General features: G+C 37.8%; 1 protein-coding gene across 2 annotated transcripts in view; it reads left to right on the forward strand.

Moving 5' to 3' along the window:
• atp2a3 (ATPase sarcoplasmic/endoplasmic reticulum Ca2+ transporting 3) overlaps positions 1-24,290 on the forward strand; it is a 170,955-nt gene that overhangs the window by 84,414 nt on the left and 62,251 nt on the right. For both annotated transcript variants that reach the window (XM_062048490.1, XM_062048489.1), the window contains exons 6-9: positions 6,974-7,054; positions 8,001-8,086; positions 8,489-8,953; positions 22,819-22,907. In XM_062048490.1, the coding sequence (XP_061904474.1) occupies positions 6,974-7,054; positions 8,001-8,086; positions 8,489-8,953; positions 22,819-22,907 (721 nt within the window). The remainder of the gene's footprint in view (positions 1-6,973; positions 7,055-8,000; positions 8,087-8,488; positions 8,954-22,818; positions 22,908-24,290) is intronic.

Consider the following 24,290-nt stretch of genomic DNA (forward strand, 5'->3'; position numbering starts at 1 on the left):
GAAATTGTGTTAGATGTAAATATAAACGGAATACAATGATTTGCAAATCCTTTTCAACCCATATTCAATTGAATGCACTATAAAGACAAGATATTTGATGTTCAAACTCATAATTATTATTTGCAAAAAAAAACAAACTTTTAACTTAGAATTTCATGGCTGCAACACGTGCCAAAGTAGTTGGGAAAGGGCATGTTCACCACTGTGTTACATGGCCTTTCCTTTTAACAACACTCAGTGAACGTTTGAGAACTGAGGAGACACATTTTTGAAGCTTCTCAGGTGGAATTCTTTCCCATTCTTGCTTGATGTACAGCTTAAGTTGTTCAACAGTCCGGGGGTCTCCGTTGTGGTATTTTAGGCTTCATAATGCGCCACACATTTTCAATGGGAGACAGGTCTGGACTACAGGCAGGCCAGTCTAGTACCCGCACTCTTTTACTATGAAGCCACGTTGATGTAACACGTGGCTTGGCATTGTGGTGGGGGGGGGGGGGGGGTAGGTTAAGTTGGGTTGCTATCAGCATATTTCAGTCATCAACAAATTTATCATCTGAGAAATAGACATTGTAACAGTGTAGGTCTCACTTTGTAGGATATGTACAGCGAGCGGTGAACATAGTGAGGGATCTGTGTTTGCTACTTCCACGTCATGGATCCCCTAGCCATTCCCTAGATGGCTAGGGAATCTCTGTGAGATTTATACTATTTTGATCATATTTTTTAATTCGCAAACTTTGGAAGTCTTTTGGTGTCATAAATCAGATACAGTATATATCATAATAGCTTCAATATAGAGGCAACTTGTTTTTCCCCTCGACTCGTATTTGAAAAGAGAGGAAATAAAAAGAGAATTGAATTTATCGTTCCATCCCCGCAGCATTCTGACCTCTTGTAGGTAATGCAGACCAGGATTATAATGCTTTTGTAAACTTTTGTGTTTCCACTGGAACATTCCTAGAGGTTTTAATGCAATGGTCAAGTTGTCAGGATAGCGTGAAGGTTTACAGACGACCTAAAGAGATGGAAACCTGTGCATCAAGTGATGTGATCTCTATGTGAATATTGTGCAATACTGGCTGTACTGGTTGTTTACACAGCAGCCTCTTAAAAACCTTTTCCCTGCAGCGGTTTTAGTGCCGGTTCAGAGTAGGATTTCAGAGCTTTCGTTTTCCATTCTCAGGACACTATATAATTTTTATTGTTCAACTCTAACTCCAAACGTTTACTTGGCTAGGAAGCTGGACCGTCTGTATAATGAAGTAGGTGGGGTTACTTCAAGCCAACACCAGCAATTTACATCTTGTTTTTGTCACAACACATTTTTAAGCTATGACCTGGTGTTGCGTCGCGTAGGCCTGGCGTGGAGCGCCTGCAGGGTCATGGGCTGTGGGGGGGGGGGGGCGGCCTCCTGGCCGTAGTTCTTGGTTGCCTCCTGCATGGACTGGGGGGTTTTGGGGTGTGTGTCCAGGCTTTCTGCGCCTCCTACTTATAGCACACACACACACACACACACACACACACACACACACACACACACACACACACACACACACACACACACACACACACACACACACACACACACACACACACCCATAGGACTTAGAGGAATTGTCCTGCGGGGAGGTATGGCGAGGGAATGAGGATGCCTCTATGGGGCTCCAGTCCTCCTGAATTGTCCCCTGCTCATCCATCCCTCAATTTTAACGGCATGTTAGACACTTAGGGTTTGGGGGCTCGGCATGGTAGGGACCCACCATGGCCTTAATGTCCCCCAATTTAAATCGCATTATAAGTTCCCACCCACATACATATCCTCCTCTCGCTACAGTACACACAATAATAGGAACTGGAGGTTGGCTGTAATGGCTGACCTCCTAACTTTTAGGTATTTGTATTGCTCCATTTGTAGTGCAATAATGTTCATTGTCATTTCTGTGTTATTAATATTCACTTTACTAACTGCTTCTTTGCTATCACTTTTTGTATTATATTTGTACATATCGCATTTGCAGATGCTGTTCTGTTATTGTTATTGTCGTTGTTGTTGTCTCTTGTCCCTGCAATTTCCCCCCTCTGTCTTCCTTTTTTTTCTTTTATATATCCCCTCCTGCTCCAAACATTAATATAAATCCATTTAATCAAAGTCAAATACAAATAAGGCAACAAGAGAAGTATCCCGCACTTCTCTTTTGTAAAGTAAATCTGTACAGCAAATATGGGCATCTACATCAACAATATGAGTTTCCTGAGGAGCTGGACAGGACAAAAAAAGAGAAAAAAAAGCTATGACCTTTTTGTGTGAATAAAATGGAAAATGCCACCAAATTCCGGAAAATGTTTATTTTCCATTTGGATATTTGCCAAAGTCGTACAGAAATATCAAACAACTTTGGAAAGCATTCAAGTAAGCTTGCTTGTTTGTTCGACCAAAACAACGATAAACTGCAAATGTTAAAAATGGAATATCAAAACCACCATGAAACTGGCCTATGCATAAGTGGCAGTGAAGATTGTTTGACTTCCAATGTTGTCATTGTCAACGCTAAGGATGTAACAATAAAGAGTATTAATGCTAACTGCGGTAAAACTCTCGACAGTTAGTATTACAATTTAAAGAGACAAGTGGTAGAAAATGGTTGGATGGATGGATTATTGAAAAACCAAGATTGATAACCGCACTTTAGTAAACACACAAATGGACTGGCGCTAACCTAGCTCAAATGCTAATATGAAAACAGAAGAAATCAACATATTCCCCATCAAGAAACAACATAACTGATATAAACACATTGCTGTCTAAAAAACTAAACTATTTAATTGTGCACATTGAACGTACAATACTACAGAGTGATCTATAAATCATCAGAGAAATACGAAACCGAAGTGTTTTTACGGTGTGTTCAAGAGAAATATGAGACGGAGGTGTTTTTACGGAGCATTCAAGGATTGCGCAACTGAGTAGGATGCCTCAATGTCCACCAGAACACTCATATCAGTAATGCATAAGTAATACAAAACATGAAAAATAGTGGCCTTTCTAACAGTGGGTCTATTTATTTTAGTTCTGTAAAAAATAATTAACAACCGTGATAATTTTGGCCACAATAACCGTGATATGACTTCTCTCATCATTAATCCCTAGTCGACACAGTCTGGATATCTGACCTCAACTTTTCATTGGAACATTTTTGAGTGACGTTTGCAAGTTCTTCTAATTCTCCAACATGCTTGCTTAAAGTGTTTAAAAGAGCAGAGGAAGTTAAATGTGGGCGTTTTCTCTCACCTCCTCTGGCAGTCCAGCCTTGGCCAACTTGAAGCCCCCAACCATCTCACACACACACACATACACACACACACACACACACACACACACACACACACACACACACACACACACACACACACACGCTCGCTAGATCTAACCAATTTAAGTCTAAGACTAGATCTGATCAATCTATGACTATGAGCATGCGAACGATTAAATACCCAGAGAGTACAGGGATCTGGATGAATTAAAACATCCATAGACATGTTTCCAAAAATGTTGGTTTGGATACCCTCAAAACAATGCAAGTATATGAAAGGTTGGCTCAGAAGGTTGCGGACTACGGCAACCACCTCCGGTTCAACCTGAGATGTAGACAAAATTGCCTCAAGCCTACGCCTTTGTTCTACCATAAAAGGCTACAGGACAGACACGATCCCGTTGAAGGCACAAAAACAACTCTTGAACGAGAGATTAAGACAAGTCAATTTTACAATTGAAAGCCTCAAAGTAAAATCTGACGATTTACTCCTCAAATGACAAAGAATCCTGCCTTAAGAGGTCTGTGAAAAGGTGATACATTTCAATGAACACAAACCGAAAGGGAACAACTTCAGTAGCTTTTTCTAATGCCAAGCCCCCACTGCCAAACCTCTCCTTTCAGGAGAGGAAAGCAGTAACATCACTGAGCAAGGATAACAACATCACCATCCTTCCAGTAGATAAGGGGAGATGCACAGTAATTCTCAATTCTGATTACCAAAACCACTTCCCAAAGACTCTAACACATATGAAATGCTCAAAGGGGACCCAACAAGTGGTTACCAGAGGAGAATCATTAAGTACTTGCAAACACTACAAAAGTCAGAAACCATCAACGGTGCATTGTAGTACCGATTAAACCCACGAGATATACCTTTTGCTGGATCTCTGCCTTAACACTACTTACTTTCAATTCATGGGAACATTTTAACCACAAAAACACTGTTGTGCCATGGGATCACCTGTATCCCCAATTGTGGCAAACCTTTACATGGAGGACATGGAAAAGACCGCTCTGAGCCCTTTTAAGGGAACGGCACCAAGTCATTGGTACATTTATGTGGATGACATCTAAGTGAAAATCAGAAACGAAGAAGTGCAAGCCTTCACCAAGCACACTAACTCAGTGGACAAAATCATCAAGTTCACGTGTGAGGATGTCAGACAGCAAGTTGTCTTTTTTGGACTGAGATGTCCACATTGGAGAGAACAGGGGCCTCCATGTTGGGGTTTTCCAAAAACTCCACAGTATTCTGGACATCTGTGTTGGTGAATCTTTTGCAATTTGTTTAATGAACAATGGAGACTGCAAAGACGAAAGTTGTAGGTGGGATCGGTGTATTAGCGGCGGACTACAGCAACACAACCAGGAAGACAGAGATGGATAGCAGACGCGTTAGCCGCCGAACTCACCTTAACTTCCTCCGTCTCGCCGACCGCATCTGTGATCGGATGAAATCCTTCGTCGCACCGTCGATCGCTGGAACGCAGGTTAGCACGGGTGTTGATGAGCAGATGAGGGCTGGCTGGCGTAGGTGGATAGCTAATGTTTTTAGCATATCTCTGTGAGGTCCGGTTGCTAAGTTAGCTTCAATGGCGTCGTTAGCAACAGCATTGTTAACCTTCGCCAGGCTGGAAAGCATTAACCGTGTATTTACATGTCCCTGGTTTAATAGTATTGTTGATCTTCTGTCCATCCTTCCAGTCAGGGATTTATTTATTTTGTTTCTATATGCAGTTAAGCACGATGCTATCACGTTAGCTCCGTAGCTAAAGTGTTTCGTCGATGTATTGTCATGGAGATAAAAGTCACTGTGAATGTCCATTTCGCGTTCTCGACTCTCATTTTCAAGAGGATATAGTATCCGAGGTGGTTTAAAATACAAATCTGTGATCCACAATAGAAAAAGGAGAGAGTGTGGAATCCAATGAGCCAGCTTGTACCTAAGTTACGGTCAGAGCGAAAAAAGATATGTCTTGCACTGCATCTAGTCCTTCACTCTAACGTTCCTCATCCACAAATCTTTCATCCTCGCTCAAATTAATGGGGTAATCGTCGCTTTCTCGGTCCAAATCTCTCTCGCTGCTGGTGTAAACAATAGGAAAATATGAGCAGTCCTTCCCCCGGTGTCGTCACGCTACTTCCGGTAGGGGCAAGGCTTTTTTTTATCAGATACCAAAATTTGCGATCTTTATCGTCGTTGTTCTCTACTAAATCCTTTATGGCAATATCGCGAAATGATCAAGTATGACACATAGAATGGATCTGCTATCCCCGTTTAAATAAAAAAAATTCATTTCAGTAGGCCTTTAATTGACAAACATTTTATGAAATTGTTTTTGACACAAAAGCACACACTCTATGGTGGTAAAATCAGTGTAAAAAGTAAAACACGGAATTAAAAACAATTAAAACGGAACAACTGAATTCTATTGTTTTTATGTTGCTATGGTTATCTAAATGTATTGTTACTACTATTATTAGTAGTTTACTTGTTGTGGTTTATTGGTTACTAATTTATATCAGTTTTATTTAAACTATAGAGCTGTGGTGGTGCAATGAATACCCATGTTTTCAAATTAATGAATAATTATTAATCGTGATTACAATAGCAATCAAAACAATTCTGATTATAATTTTTGCCATGATCGTCCAGCCCTATCTTAAGGCCAAAACTCAGCTGTCGACTTGCACCTCAAGGAGAAATAGCGCCTCTTTGAGGACACAAATGTACAGATTCTGGACAGTGAGGACGGATGGTACGAAAGAGGAGTGAGGGAAGCCATCTACGTCAAGGTTAAAAAATCATCCCTGAACAGAGGTGGTGGTCTGCGACACCACCTATCCCCCACATACCACACTGTCCTTTCAACCATTCCTAAAAGAGGATTTAAAAACATTCTGGTCACAAATGCTCCTTTTGTGCCATTTGTTTACAACTGAATGGAATACAAACGTGTGTGATTCTGTCTATTGTGTACTGATAGTGGTTGATCCACAGTGAGCATTTTGCTAAACAATACCTCAATGCTAAAGAGGGGAAATTCCACTTAAACGACTGTATTTGGCATGACAGTAGGATTGCTCTTTTACATCTCAACAGTTGTTTTTCTCAATACGATAGGGCGGAAACATTCTTTGCCCAAACAAACCCTCCTGGTGTTGGAGTATAAATATTTGGCAATATAAGTCCAAGATTAGATCTGACCAATCTTAAATCTATGAGCATGAACAGATGAAGCCGACTTGGATGAGAGGCGAAACGTCTTCTAAGACAAACCAAACAGTCCAGTTGCGAACGATTGAATGCCCTGAGAGTACAATGACCTGGATGAATAAGAACATCCATAGACATTACCAAGATCCAAAAGTCTTTATTGTCAATTCAACATGCATGACGATATCCTACTTGTTCTACAACATTACAGTCACCTGCTGTCATAAATGCATGCAAATGAATCACTAAGATACCTATTGTGGACGTGGATTTATTGTAAAATAATCACTTTATTTACTGTGAACTAATCACTTTATTGTAACTAATCACTGTTTGTATTGTAAACAAATCACTTTATTTAATGCAAATTAACTATGTCACTTATTGCAAATTAAACCTAATTTACTGCTCCTCGATATTCTAATTAAGTTTTCCTCTTCAGTTGGTGACAAGGTTCCTGCAGACATCAGGTTGACGACCATCAAGTCCACCACCTTACGAGTAGACCAGTCCATCCTGACAGGTTCTCTTCACTCATTGGTCCACACGTTCAATTTCATGTTTTATTTTTTGTCTACTTGATATTAAATATTCGTATTATCTGAATGTGTCCATGACTAGGCGGAGAACACGTCTGTGGGCAAAATATTTATGTTGAACATGTCTGGACAAAACATTTATGTTGATAACATGTCTCGGTGGACAACACGTTTGTGTTGACAACACATTTATGTGGATAAGACATGTATTTGATCACTTGTTTCTGTTAACAAATCGTTTCTGTTTAAAACACATCGACGTGTTTATGTGGTTAATACATTTATGTGGACAACATGTATTTGTTGACAACTTGTCTATGTTGACAACACCTCTATGTGGCCAACAATTCTGTGGACCAACTAATCAAGTTTTGGTCTACCATGTTCTTCTTATTATTGTGAAGGGATGGTAAGTCGATGTGGATAAAAATTGTCAAAACTAAGTAGCAACATAATTACTGTCTAATTACAAAACATTCAAACATGCACACACTTCCTGCTTAGTGCAAATTAAGCTTTCAAATAAAACCATTTAAGTTTTAACTTGGATTTATCTAACAAACTATACACTTTTATTATTATTTTTTAGCCACTGGAAGAAAGATGGTAAGAAAGCCTCATTGTTATTCTACTCAAAACATCCAAGCAAATTATCACAGCAATTATTTTAGTTTTATGATCAAACATTCTTATTATGTCTTCTGACAATCACAAATAAACTTGCAACAATACCTGGTTTCCGGTTGACAACCGCTTATGTCGACAGAGTCTGTCAGTTGTAGGGGCAACGACATACATTTGTTCCACTGTATCTGATGTGTACAGTATGTGGAATTAGAAATTATATATATTTCCTGTTTTGCTTGAATGTATTTTTATTTTCTGTCTCCAAAATCAAGATGTTGTTGTTGATGTTGGTGTTTTCTTCAGGGGAGTCTGTGTCCATCATCAAACACACTGACCCAGTTCCTGACCCCAGAGCTGTCAATCAAGACAAGAAAAACATGCTGTTTTCTGTAAGCAAATGAAATATCACCTAGCTTAGCACAAAGTAAATTAAAGAAATATATGCAATTCCAATGTTTAATACTATTTACAGAACAATCAATATTCATATTACATTGCTGTAAAGTTCACTGACAAGAACAAACATTGTCACATATTTTACTGCACAACTGTTTTTGCCCTATCATTTTTTATCAACTTTAAATACAGAATTATGACAGCAAATCTTCTACACTTGTGATAGACCATAAACTCATTATTTCATGTCAACCTTCAATGTTTGGAAATGAAACATAATCTACAATTCATTAGCTTGCTAGTTTACTTACTTCATCTTTCAATAACTTCTAGGACTTGTTTATGATCAATAGGATGTCAGTTGTTTCATCACTCTTAATTCCGACCTTTTGCAGGGCACCAACATCGCCGCTGGTCGTGCTACAGGGGTCGTCGTGGCGACCAGTGTAGCCACCGAAATTGGCAAAATCCGCAATCAGATGGTGGCGACCGAGCAAGAAAAGACGCCACTGCAGCAGAAACTGGATGAGTTTAGCCAGCAGCTCTCCAAAGTCATCTCTCTGATCTGCGTGGCTGTGTGGATGATCAACATCGGTCACTTTGGAGACCCTGTCCATGGGGGCTCCTGGGCGCGTGGGGCTATCTACTACTTTAAGATAGCTGTGGCCTTGGCTGTGGCCGCCATCCCTGAGGGTCTACCTGCTGTCATCACCACCTGCCTTGCCCTCGGGACACGGCGCATGGCCAAGAAGAATGCCATTGTGCGAAGTCTGCCATCAGTGGAGACTCTTGGCTGCACTTCTGTTATTTGCTCTGACAAGACGGGAACTCTAACCACCAACCAAATGTCTGTTTGCAGGGTAAGTACCAACCTAATACTTAATATGCTCTACTATACTATATATACTGGATACACTATCCTCTACTTTATATACTGTCTTATGCTTTATGTACATTATATTCTGCTGCATACTGCACTATTCTTTATACACAATACTATTAGTACTTTAACTTACGAGCTCAATTGGTTCCATAATGGAGCTTGTAACTCAAAACACTTGTATCTCAAATAAATATTCCCCAAATTAAACATAGGTCTTCAAAACAGCACAATTTTATCATGTATCATGCCTTTTAAAAATGCAAACCAACTTTTAGATAATACATATTGTATGAAAACAATACAGTAGTGTAGTACAAACAAGTACATTAGTTTTTTGAGGTAATTCAATAATAATGTACAGTATTTACCTTAGAGAGTGCACTTCTATAGTATCTTCTTCCAGCTGCTTCTATATGGAAGGATCTTTATTGTCATTGCACAAGTACAACAAAATAAATGTTGTTCTCCGTCAAACACACCATCAGCAGCTTCTTCATATTTTCCTACATAAATGTCCGCTGTTTAGATATCCCTTTAACGTCTTTGGCTGGCGTGATCGAGTCATTCTTCTTTGGTATGGTGCAGACTAATAGTGCTGCGCTCCAACTGCTTCACCAAGTTCGCTAGCTACACACTCTGTCATGATTTTGATTATTTATTTCTTTAAATCAATGTTATCATCGACTTTTTTCTCTCAGCACTCTCCTTAACGCTTGATTTCTTCCTTCCATGCTTAAAAAAAAACAAAGTTTTGTTCATCTTTAGCTACAAGCTAATGCGAGAGAGTAAGACCGCATGTATTGGGGTTTATTGTGTTATATACTCTGCAACTAGTAGTGGGGAGGCAACAACCAGTCAACAGTGCATCTTTTTATAGCCCTATTCCAACATGGAATCTTTTTTTTTTTATTCCTCCCATAATAAAAATGTGAAAATGTTTTTTTTATTTATTTTGAAAATTCATCAAAAAAAAGAAAAAGTGATGTACATAAGCACTCACAGCCTTCGCTCAATACTTTGTTGATGCAGCTTTGGCAGCAATTACTGCCTCAAACGTCTTGAATAAAATGCCACAAGCTTGGCACACCTATATTTGGGCAGTTTAGCCCATTCCTCTTGGCATCACCTCTCAATCACTATCAGATTTGATTGGAAGTGTTGGTTTGCATCCAGGATGTCTCTGTACATTGCTGCATTCATCTTAGTCTAGCCAGGGAGGTGATCAAAAACCCAGAGCTACAGCATTCTTCTGTGAAGCGATGAGAACCTCCGGAACGACAACCCTCTCTGCAACAATCCTACAATCAGGCCTGTATGGTACAGGGCCCAGACTGAAGCTATTTCTTAGTGAAATGTTTGCCATCATGCACCTGAAAAACTGTCAGACGATGAGAAACTAAATTCTCTGGTCTGATGATACAAAGATTTGTATTTGGCGTGAATGGCAGGCGGCATGTTTGGAGGAAACCAGGCACCGCTTATCACCAGGCCAATACCATCCCTACAGTGAAGCATGGTAGTGGCAGCATCATGCTTTGGGGATGTTTTTAGCGGCTGGAACTGGGAGACTAGTTAGGGTCATCCTGGATGAAAAACAACGCTTTCAATCCAACCTGATGGCGCTTGAGAGGTGCTGCAAAGAGGAATGGGCGAAACTGCCCAAAAATAGGTGTGCCAAGCTTTTGGCATCGTATTCAAAAAGACTTGAGGCTGAATATGTTGCCAACGATGCAAAATAAATGTGCAAAATAAAAATAAAAACCTTTCACATTGTCATTTGGGGTATTGTCTGTAGAAATTGATTTATTCCATTTTGGAATAGGGTTGTAACATAATAAGATGTGGAAAAAGTGAAGCGCTGTGAATACTTTCCGGATGCACAATGTGGACTAACTCATCAAGTCCTGATCCACCATGTTTGATTATTAAAAAGTGCCTGCTTAAGTCAACGTCGGCATATACACGTGAGCCAAAGGAATCATTTCTATTAAAACAGGTGTTTATGTCAACATGTCACGTGGCTGCTGGCTGCTTCTTCTGATGTTTTTCTGGCAGACTTCACACTTTGCCAGTCTTGGCTGACTGTGTTTTAACTACACAGTAGTCGTAGGGCAGCATGGGGGCCTAATGGTGAGCATGTTGTTGCATTCGGGTCGCATTGCTGCGATAGTTGTATTCTCACGCAGCAGTGCGCAGGTAAGAATCTAGGCAAGGCAAAAATACAACAACTTGGACACTAGTATGGCGTGGAGCCAATAACACAAACGGTCGGCAAGAGCGAACAATAGGAGAGTCTTTAGGCGTGGAAAAAACAGGAAAGCGTGGTGAAAACAAGATAACGCATATGTCGCAAGTAGCAAACTCAATCAATTGTTCGTTGTCAATTTTTTTTACAGTTTAGTGTTCTGTTTTGTCCCCATCGCTCCTTCCTCTGTTTACTTGTCCTGTTGCCTTGAACATTGAATGGACACACCTGTCTTTTGTTTCTGATTAGTAGTCCCACCTGTATCTTTAGTTAATCACTCCCCCTTTATGTATGACTTGTTTTAGGTTGTTTTAGCTTGCTTATATGATGGGGCAGTCAGAAATGTGAAGGGGGCATCATGTGTGCAGGCTGTCGCTGCTTCATCATGCTCCAACACATTTTTCTGTATTGATAAATAAGTAACATTGCCTTCTTCACAGAATTTGGTTGTTAGCTACAGTAAAGGCCTGATTTATTAAGATCCAAATACCAAATATGCAGAAGACATGTACCACTTTTATGGGCATTTTACAAGCAGTTGTGCAGTGCATCTACATTGACACCATTTTTCTTACTTTTCTTTTGTTTCTTAACGCTAAAAATGAATGGGAGAGAGTCTACACTTACGCCGCTCAATATGCAAAAATCCATACTTTTAAGATGTTTTTTTTATATGAAGAATATTTCAATGATAAATATTCTATGTGAAATAAATGAACGGCATTAAAACAATAACTGAAGCACACCAAAACGCATCAATTGAATTTGTTTTAATCAGCCCTTAAAGGGGAACTGCACTTTTTTTGGAATTCAGTCTATCATTCACAATCATTATGAGAGACATGCCAATAGTTAAGCGTCTTTTTGTGTCGTTCTCGCCAGTTCCGGGTCATAAATGGCTGTCAAAGTGTACCAACTTTGACTATCCTTAGCCATCTACTTTCCAGGTGAGATGCATGATTTATGATCTACAATAAACTTCCAAGGAGCAGGGAAGCAAGGAAACAGCAGACCACTTGATGATGTAAACATGGGACACAGGGTAGTTATCACGACGCTGCTATAAATAGTTTCCGTTAGCGCTTTTAATAACAATTTGAGTAATATTTGGTTAATATTCAAGTCACGTAATGTAAATGGAGTGTTGTTGACGCTTTTTGCATGGTTATTTATTGGATTTTATTGGCTCTGCTGTTAGCAGACTTTTATTTACGTTTTGCATTTAGAATGCATTAAAAAAAAAACGTTATTGTCATATTTTTCCATAAAGATTGTCATTGATACGTACAATTAAAAAAAAAAAGATGCAGTTCTCCTTGAAGTAATCTAGCAGCTATAAAAGCATGTTGCTGAATAGACAATATGTCTAAAAAATTTATTTCTGACCATCCAAATCTGTTGAAACGTACACGTAGGATGGAGGATTGTCGTCTGTCCATCGTCCATCTGTGGAACAGTCAGTTTGCACAATTACTAAATAAAACACAAAATAGTGCTTGCAAAACAATGGTGATTGTTGATAAATCACGTTGCCCATGATAAATAAGTATATTTACATCCTTTCGTCCCGGTTTTGTGGACATTTTGATGGTCAGCATATATTTTGCATATTAATGAAGACAGAGATGCAAAATGGATTGCACGCCTTATTCTGCTCACTTAAGAGACACAATCCACTTTGCACACGTTCAGTAGATCAGCTTGGCCTGTGCTATCCGGTTTGTACGTGTTTTAGTACACACACACCTTTAGTAAATGAGGACCTATGTGTCCACCTCCAACCTGGAGAAGAGGATTGCACGACATACATCGCGGACAATAACTGATACAGAGCCTGGTAGCTCTTAACCACAATAAGGTGGCGATCTCTCAAGGTGGGAAACTAAAAAATAAAAGTTAAACAAATACAATAAAATATCCTTCATCCATAATTCATCTTAACTAAATGGGCAATTCTTAAACTGAATTTAACCTTCAGTAGGACATTACACAAAATAGTCAATATTTACAACACTGAAAAGTACAGTGTCTTATGAATAACATAAAAACATTCTTCTCATCAGGTCGGCTGCGTCATCCCTCAAACGTTTTGTATTATTTATTTGTATTATTGACACAAAGAAACTTGACAGCACCGCCCTCACTTGAGACATAATCATATTTTTTTTCCATGTTATGTTTTACTGTACCAACTAACAGGAAACTTTTAAATTATATTTATTTCACTGTGTGCACTGACCAGTAAGCATGTAGTCACTGGCAGCGTGAGGAAGTCCACATTGGCGCAAATAATAATAGCCTACAAAGTAGGGCTGGGCGATATGACCTTTTATTAATATCTCAATATTTTTAGGCCATGTCACGATATACTGTATATCTCGATATTTTGCCTTAGCCTTGAATGAACACTTGATGCATATAATCACAGCAGTATGATGATTCTATGTGTCTACATTAAAACATTATTGTTCATCTGCATTAATATATGCTAATTTTAAACTTTCATGCAGAGAGGGAAATCACAACTAAGTCAATTTACCAAAACTGTATTTATTAAACAGTTAAACAGCAGTGGCACAAACCAGAACGTGCAAGATTGTCAGAGACATTTTAAAACAAGCTATTAGTGCACTTTTGTGCATGATGTCACTAAGATGACATATCAAAACAACACTAAATTAAAGTGCACTTTTTGTACAGAACGCCACTACAATAGTTAAAAACAAATAAAGTACACTTTTTTGCATGATGTCACACAAGATATTTCAATAACTGTCTAATAAAAATTAGCTGCATAATAGGAAATCCAATGTCCTTCGCTATGTGGTAGGTTACTGCGGACGTTATTTCTTTCTGTTAACTATTTTTTTCATACGGTGTTGATCTGGAAATGGTTGCTTGGGCATTTTTGTGGGTGTGGCACCGAACGGAGATGTTGACATGCAGAGTTTCAAGTACTCTTCATTCTCTAGCGGGTGACTTTTCAAATGATGCTACAAATTAGCAGTAATGCTACTTTTTGTAGCAACGCTTTTGCCGCATACATGACATATTACGGTTGTCTGTTCAACATATTCCAGCTTGAAGTCAAACCACCGCCAGACGATGGACCCCTGCTGTTTTTCTTGGGAATTCATTCTTCTTCCTTCATTTGTTACCAGATTCGCACCTTCTTTCTCTCATATTACCACTGGCACCGCACCGCTAGCATCACAGCTAACGTTACCTATGCTGCTACCTGTCTGCTCCGCGAGGGCATATGACGTTGCACGCGCGACAGTATGTGACGTATGTAACAAGGTGCGCTTGTTTTATGCCTCTGTGAGAAGGAGAGGCAAGAAAGAATGACAAACGCATGTAGTGTAATGCCCGCAGCTAAAAGCAACTGCGTGAGAACGTATACTCGAATATCACGATATAGTCATTTTCTATATCGCACAGAGACAAACCCGCGAAATATCGAGTATATTCGATATATCGCCCAGACCTACTACAAAGTTGTTTTCATCGGCGTTTAAACAGGTATGGCAACTGACTCTATTTCACGAAACAGCTCATTTCGACAGAACACCTGAAGCAGCAAATACACACAGCTTTAACTTACAGTTGTGAAGGCATCATAAAACATATAGCATCAAAAATAAAATGTGTCCTATTGACTTTATCCCAGGTGTTCACATATGATGTAGAACACGTTAAATCCACACCTTTTAGTTTTGACTTTCAACTTGAACTTCCTCCTCTCAGAAGGAAAAGCATCTGATTGGCCAACCTTCGTCGCTAACTTCCACTCCCTGTCATATTGTACGCTATTAAAGAACTGTGATTGGATATATTCTGAACTTGTCCCACCCTTTTACATGACAATATTAGATATGATTGCATTTTGTTTCTGACAATTTTATTCTCGTTTTTAATTTGTCAACACTGGTTTAGTGAGGAGAGAGGGGCATGTGTGTGTGTGTGTGTGTGTGTGCGCTCCGACTAGCGAAACCTGACAAATGATGGACAGAAAATAGGGAAGATATCATATGAATGTTGTAGCGTGTCCCTTTTTCAGCATATTTTTCCGCTACCGTGCGTAATTTTGTCAACTTGTAATAATATATACGTTTTGTGGGTGTATTGAAACTCAAATATTTTTTATTTGAGTGGGCAAGACATTTATTTTAGGGGGCTCTGTACCCTCTTGCCCCTGCTGAACTGTAAGAAAGCACTTAAAGAGGAACTGCACTTTTTTTGGTGTTTTGCGCTTTTTTCACAATCATTGAGATGGATGTTATTCTTTTATTTATTTATTTTTCATTCTTAATATTAAATAAATGCGTTGAAAAGTCCACCTACAATGGAGCGTATGGGAGCCGCTCTATTTTGCCTATAAAGCCCTCTAAAAAAACATTCAAACACCTCCAATTGAGGTTTTGTATACATGATATAAGTATGTAATATAGTAACGGGCACATATCTAATAACATTTAATAATTACGTATTTTTATAATTTTAAGCATTGTAATTGCACTGCGAAGATGGCTGTCCTTACATCTTAAATAAATTAAAATATAAACAAAGTTTTTATAGACATATTATACACTTTTTCTTATTCCATCAATGGAATAGATGTTTGAGGATGATGACATCATTTTTCAAGATAATAATGCAAGCTTTCTTTGATGACAGACACATGAAGGCCAACATCATAGCCTGCATATAGCTTAGATGTCAGTCCAATTGAAAATGTCTAGTGTAAATTGAAAAAAAAATGGTCCATGACAAGACTCCGACTTGGAAAGTTGATCTGACAACAATAATCAGAGAGAGTTGGCGCAATACTGATGATGAACACTGTTTGCAATCATTAAGTCCATGCCTCAGATACAGCAAGCTGTTTTAAAAGCCAGAAGTTGGGCAACAAACATGATTCCATAATATGTTTCTCTGGATTGAGCGATTCCATATTTTTTGAATTCTGCTTGATCTAAAAATTAAACTGTTACTGACTACCACAATTTATGTTCTTGATTTATTGTAATGTTTCTTAAAGTCAGAATGTTGCCATTTGAAATTGCTATAGTTTTGTGTCATGTCTGCACTTTATTTCTACAAAATAAAACAACTAGTGCAACTAGTAGAACATTCCATAATTTTTTCCATTGGTTCTATGTCTGCGCATTTAAAGGACCATGTGGTCCATATTTGATACATTTGTATTAGTTACACTCATTAAAGGATTAATCAAAGTAGCGTGTTATAAATCAAAATATGTTTTGTAATTTAATTAATCAATTAATTGCAGCCCAAAAAATGCTTTAGATTTTGTTTACATTTAGTGATCCCAAAAACTATGACAAAGGCCTGGAGGGAAACCCACTGTTAGCCTTCATGTCCTGACATGCACTTTCATCTTCTTTTTATGCACACACATGCACGGACACAAACACACACACAGTAAGTAAGGATATTAATTTTGTGGCACTACCACTGAGTCACGTGGATCACACTGTGCCATGTTTCCACGGAAACCACAGCAGTGGTTAGTGAGGGAAAAGTAGATGAAGTAACAGCAATATTATTTTTCTCTTTCATGAGTGCGTGTGCATGCGAGTCATTTGGTCCTATGTGGCGCTCGTGATCAAGGGCTATATGAATAGAATTTGATTGGTTGGTTGATTGGTGACAGTTAAAATGGTTAGTTTTATTAAGATTTGAAAGGGGCGGCGTGGTGAAGTTGGTAGAGTGGCCGTGCCAGCAATCGGAGGGTTGCTGGTTACTGGGGTTCAATCCCCACCTTCTACCATCCTAGTCACGTCCGTTGTGTCCTTGGGCAAGACACTTCACCCTTGCTCCTGATGGCTGCTGGTTAGCGCCTTGCATGGCAGCTCCCGCCATCAGTGTGTGAATGTGTGTGTGAATGGGTGAATGTGGAAATACTGTCAAAGCGCTTTGAGTACCTTGAAGGTAGAAAAGCGCTATACAAGTATAACCCATTTATCATTTATTTATAAATGGTTGAGTATTATCAAGGGTTGGATGTTAATATGAGTTGATTGATTGATTGATTGATTGATTGAGACTTTTATTAGTAGATTGCACAGTACAGTACATATTCCGTACAATTGACCACTAAATGGTAACACCCGAATAAGTTTTTCAAATCACGTTAATCAATTCATGGTAAAATTATTTATTAATATTAATATTATAAAGGTTAAAATGGGTATTTGTTGATATAACAGTTACAATGGTTAGCTATGAATGAAAGTTAAAATTGTTACTTGTCGATAAGAGTTAAAAGGTTTGAATGTTGTTAAAATGATTAGCAATTAAAAGGAACTGCACTTTGGAACTGTGCCTATCATTCACAATCCCTATATAAGACAAGAACACAAATGTTTTTTTTAAATGCATTCTAACTCGTTAATAAATGTTAGCAAATATCCGCTAACAATTGAGTCAATGGGAGTTGCTTTCTTCCGCCTATAAAGTGCTCTAAAAAAACATCCAAACACCGCCATCATTGTTTAATATACACGTTGTAAGTATGTCAATGTGCCAACACTGTAGCTGCACAAGCTAGTTAGCACTCTGTGATCATGGCACAGCTATAAAATGGTTAGCCTGCATGAGTGCTTGCAATAGCAATATCGCTAATACTTGGTTTATATTCAGGTCACGAGATGTAAATGGAGTATTGTTGGCGGTTTTTGGATGCATTTTAGAGTGATTTAGATGCAGAATAGGTTACTCCCATTATTTGCTTTATTACAAATTAGAATGCAAACAAAACAAAACAAAAAAAAGTGTTATTTCGCTGTCGTAAGGATTGTGAATGATTAGCAAAATTCCAAAAACAGTTTTTGGAATTTTGCCTATTGTTCACGATCATTACAAAAGACATGACGACGGATGTATTTTTTTTAATGCATTCTAACTCGTAAATAAAAGTCAGCTTACAATGGAGCAGATGGGAGGTCCTTTATTCCCCTTATAAAACCCAATAAATAACCATCCAAAAACTGCGGACAACACTCCATTTACCTTTTGTGACTTCAATATTAACCAAGTGTTAGATATGTTATTATAAGCGCTAAAACACACAAACTATTTATAGCGGCACCTTGATCACAAGCTTATGTGTCTATGTTGACAATATTGTTGAATTAAAAACTAACATCGTGATCCATCCATCCATCCATCTTCAACCGCTTATCCGGAATCGCGTCGCGGGGACAACGGCTCCAGCAGAGACCCCCAGACTTCCCTCTCCAGAGCAACATTAGCAATTTTCTCCTGGGGGATCCCAAAGCGTTCCCAGACCAGAGAGGAGATGTAATTCCCCCCATCTGGTCCTTGGCCTGCCCTGGGGTCTCCTCCCAGTGGGACGTGCAACGAGACATTGTGATATGTTTTTTAAATAATGCGCCACTTATACCTAAAATGATCAAAATACGTAAATATATGTCTGTTACTACATTACATATATACTTACATCATATATATAAAACCTTAATGGAGGTGTTTGGATATTATTTCAAGGGTTTTATAGGCAGAATAGAGCGGCTCCCATAGCCTCCTTTGTTAGCAAACTTTTGATCGCATTTATTAAAAATGTAGAATGCATTAAAAAAACAAAAACATATGTGTTCTTTTCTTACATAAGGATTGTGAATGATAGGCAAAATTCCCCCAAAAAGTGCAGTTCTTGTTTGAGAGTTAAAATTATGAACTGTTAACACAAGTTCAAATAATTAGTTGTTGATGTGTGAGTCAAAATGTTTAGTGCCAAACTAATTTTTAGCTCAGGGGCTGCATGGAGGAAAATCTATCAGGCCAGACTGGTAAAATCATGGCATAATCATTTAAAAATAAAAACAACTTAAAAAAAAAAATATTTGTCTTATTTCGGCTAAAAATAGAAAAAGCACATTCTGAAAATGTACATATTACAAATAATCCTTTGCAACACTTCAAGTTAGTTGAAAATTCTGAGAAAAAAAATGGTCCAGTTTCGAAAACACCATGAAGAACACAATGAACTTAGACTTTGTCTCAGTCTATTTACAAAGCCATTAAACTTTTAAGCACGTGTTTGGAAAAGCAACTTGAGTTTTTCCTCAAACTGCCGCATTGGTGACATCCACAACTGCCACAACACATTCATTTATCATCATTCAAATATTACAATTATAATATAATCAAAACAGTTATCGAAATGACACCATAATAGCCAAATTAAAGGTAACATAACTACTAATTTAACCAATCTGAACATTCTAGATTTTAGCATAAAATAAAATAGAACAAACAACAAATGACAACAAATGTAGAAACACACATTTTAACAATGGAGATCAGAGTGCACATTGTGCCGTCAACAAATTGTGACCCCTGCACGCAATTTAACCACAAAGATGATGGTCATGTCTTTGCATCTTGCGGTTTCTTTATTTTATCTGTTGAGCGGATAATTTACAATAAGGTATTGTGCGTCGCTACAGCATTAGTCTGCCAGCCACAACAGGAGCAGCTGATTGCTTGCACCTGTGCTGATTGGAGTAGTGGCAGCCAATCAAGAGGGCGCTTAAAGTCAGCTGACACGTCATCTTTAAACAGTGTGATGTGGGTTACACTGAAATTGCTATTTGGACATCCAGTGGACATATTTAGAACAGCAGTTTATTTCATAAAAACATTGCAGCTCATTTTTGTACTTAGCAAACTAATTTTGCTGGCCACGGCTCGGAATAAACATGTTCAAGCCTGCGGGCCATACGTTTGATTTTAGAGTTAAAATAATTAGTTATTTATTGAGATAAAATAGGTAGTTGTTGATACGAGTTAACATGTTTAATTGTTGATAAGAGTTATAGAAGTGTTCCTTGTAGTTTGGATTATTTAGAAATGTGCAGGAGAATGAAGACACTTTCAGATCCTTAGACTAAATCCTGAGTGAAGTTGTTAGTTGATGACAAAGCGACAATGATGTCGTTGTCTGCAATGTCATTTCGACACGACTTTTCCATGTGCTTTTATTCAATAAATGAAAGACATGAACATCTGGAAACTTATGTGTTGGATACTCTCTATAAATGATCTTTTTTGGGACCAAAGTTTATATTAGAATTTAATATACATCTGTCATATGATACTAATCCGATATTCATATTATATGAATCCAATACAGGTATTTTAGTAATCCAATACATCATATAATAATAATTTGATACATCATAATTTAATAATTCATCCATCCATCCATTTTTACCGCTTGTCCCTCTCAATCAAATCTTCACATTCTGATTACCCAATATACTGTGGGTGGGTATTTAAGCCCCATCCACCAAATTTTAGGATACATAAATATGTTTACATATATGAGCCACACCGGACTATAAGCCGCAGATATATACTAATATAAAATATATTTGTAAATGTTTATTTACATACCATACCTTAATTATTTTCAAATGGTGCCTGTCACACAGCAGTAAAACGGCTGATCAAACAAAACACAATTCATCGTCATGGACCCACGAGCTGCGGAGACCAGCTCTCCAATCAGCTAAACAGACTCAATAACTCCACAGTGACGTTTTGGGGAATTTTCAAAACTGAAACAATATCAACTGAATTCCATTGTAAGTTAATAAAACTAACAGACACTTGTAAACATGTTAGCATATTCACTAATAATAACAAAGCTAGCTTGATTACATTACGATAGCACGTACAAATATGCACGAAAACCCTCCTACAGACATCACTAATGGGACTGTTTAGTAAGTATGAATAATTTTAGTTATATTATAAAACTTGCAAACGTTGCTTGGAGTGATTAATGAAGAATCTTTTCGAGCATAAGCGCTGTGGACGAATACTTTCAGTTCAAGGAACAAAACACAAAATACATTTTTAACCCGCAGGACCGGCAGTGAACAAACTCGTCCAAAAGATGACGCCATAGCACAAACAAAAATACGCTCTTTCAGTGTTTCTGTCTTATCAAATCTATTTGTTGAATACAAAACATTATGGCTGTTACCGAAGACAAATCCATAAATTAGCCACACCCGTTTTGTAAACCGCATGATTCAAAGCGTGGGAAAAAAGTAGCGCCGTATAGTCAGGAAAATACGGTACATATTTTAATAATAATAATAATACATAAATATAATATTAACACGTGTACTAATAATCCAATATGCTTTACTTTTTGTATAAAGCCTAACTGTATTCTCCATTAAAATGAACTGGAAACCTCATGTAAAAAATATACAACATATATTAGCAAGAAACAGGTCAATAATGAATAAAAACAAAATATGTTTGTGGAAGCCTCTTGCTTCAGGGTTCTTCGGATCACCAGTTACCGACATGACAGGTGTCATGCAGGATTTATTTTTCAATAAATGTCCCTTTTCTTGCTTTTCAGCCATTGGGTTGTGTCTCTCTACTCCTTCTCGCTCGAGCACTTAAATGGTTTTCCCCAGAGTGTCGTCTGGCTTGTTTTTGCTAACGCTCTTACTCATGCCCGTGTGTCACCAACCGCCATCCCCAACAACAACAACCTTTCTCCTTCCCGACCGCTGCCTTTAACAGAGCGGCAGGTGATCAGACAAACACTCAAAGCTGTGTCATCTACACACCTGCCGCTAATCTCGAAGCCGGTCCTGACACACCCCGCTTCTCCGCAGGCCACGCCCCCCACAATGTTCTAGACCAAAAATCACTTCATATTCTGTACTGCTCACGAGTGTTACCATATTTGGGTTATTGTGTAGAAATATGGGGACATAACTACAAATGTGCGCTTCATTCACTAACGATGTTAAAAAAAAAGATCTATTAAAATAATACATAATGTTGGAGAGAACATACAAACCCTTTATTTATTGAATCAAAAATATTGAAATTCAACGATTTGGTGCATTTTGCAAACAGCTAAAATGATGTACAAAGCAAACTAAAACCTGCAACCCAAGAATGTACAACAATTATTCTCAACAAAAGAGGAGAAATATAACCTTAGAGGAAAATCTAATTTAAAATATTTGTATGCGCGTACAACACTTAAAACCTTTAGCATATCCTATTATTTATGATTTATTTATTCACTGTTCTGTTACAAACAGAAAACAAGGAAATGGGATACAATGGCTATGATATGAAAAGCGGTAGGATTAAATAAGCTCTTTTTCTTCCTACTCCTTTTCGGACATGCTGTAATGAAACAACTGGAAATATGTGATGCATTACGTTGTATCGTATGCACGTTCGAATTAAACAACTGAACTGAACATGTTTTTACAGATAATTCTATGCTTGTCAAATGTTCTATAAAGTAGTTGTCAAATAAGTTTACATAGAAATGAATCAACCATCTGTCATGACATTATTTTTGCTTTGCATTAAACACATTTGTGTATTTGGTAAAGTAATTTACATGAAGTCATTGTAACGAACATTGAAGTTATTTTTAATTCTTGTCACACTGTGCAGCACATCATGTGTTAATTTCATATTTTATTTGTTAACTTATTAAGAGCAGCATGTTTTTGCACAAGTGCATCAAACCCCACTTGTCTTTTTCTCCCCTGCAGATGTTCATTGCCGACAAAGTGCAGGATTCAAACTGCACCTTACACGAGTTCTCCATAACTGGATCCACGTATGCTCCGGAAGGCCAAATGTGAGTTTGCAAATTAACGTCATGTGTTTTATGTATGCAATAACACACATGTGCTCACAAAATAGTACAACAACTCCGCTTAAGTTATTTATTTGTTAATATACAATATGTTCTGCATGTATGCCATTTGAAATGTATCTTTTTATCTCTGTGTTTAAATATTGTTTATTAACTATACCTTTTAGGGTTGTCAAAAATATCTCTACTTCAATACAAAGTCGAAACCAACACTGAAAAAATACATCGATACCTGCTTTTTGTTAGTACAACACATATTCCTCTGCAAGCTGCATCAATTCTGATGCTCAGTGAGCGCCTAAGAAGAACGCTTAGTGTCTTGAAAAATAAAAATTAAACAATGATCCAGTATTTCCATATACCGGTATTCAAATATTCGTGGAAGCCTGTCACAAATGCGGATTTGGCCTTCCAGTTGGTCCTCACTCATAAACAAAGGATTATAAAAGTGTGTGAGTGTAGCATAATGGTGTAACGCCGCTTCACAACACACCTCATACGCACCTGGTTTGCAAGAGAATAAAATGCAGCAGAAATTATCGGTAATGCACTTTAACCACTTTGTCGCTTTATTTAAGGAGTAGAAGTACTTATTAATAGTAAAAGAGAGGTGTATCTTGCGTCATGCATTTATTAGCTAATCAAACACAAATAGTCACGAAAGTATTTGCCGCACGAGTGAGAGCGGAGGTCCGCCACCACAAGCCTATAAAGTGTGCATTGCCACAGCTCAAGCTCCAGAAGTGTGCAAGCCGACCTTTATCACGTCCATAAGTGCTAAGAAAACACTGCTTAGAAACACACGTATGTCGTTTGGCAAAACTTTACACACTACTGCTTAGCGTATTTCACCAGGAAGGCAAAGTTTGAATACAGCTCTTTTTTATGGTACATTGTAAAAATAAAATAAACAGCAGAAAAATAAAATATGAGCAAAAGTCATACTATAAGGAGAAATGGCAAAAATGTTGTTTCTAATAACAGATAAAAACAAAGATGTGTCTTTAAATATATGTTTAATCATTGTTTTTAGCCTATTTTATTACAAGTATCATGATTATGTCATACTACCACCATATTGAAAGAATACTAATAACAGTGTTGTTTGTTTTACATACATAAAAGCTACATGCCACTGCTGTTCTTTTTAGAATACAATATAGTATTAGATTTATTTCAACTTTTTTATTTTCTTTGTGGCGTTTCATAAGTATTAAAAATCTTGTAAATTTATAGGTATCGATATCGAATACTGAAATCCTGGTATCATGACAACCTTAATACTGTTTAGTTTTTCCGTATTATTCATTAACTATACACTACACTTGTTACGTATTAACTGTACTGTATATTGTTTCAGCTGTA

Source organism: Entelurus aequoreus, linkage group LG05 (assembly GCF_033978785.1).
Source record: "Entelurus aequoreus isolate RoL-2023_Sb linkage group LG05, RoL_Eaeq_v1.1, whole genome shotgun sequence".
Lineage (NCBI taxonomy): Eukaryota > Metazoa > Chordata > Actinopteri > Syngnathiformes > Syngnathidae > Entelurus > Entelurus aequoreus.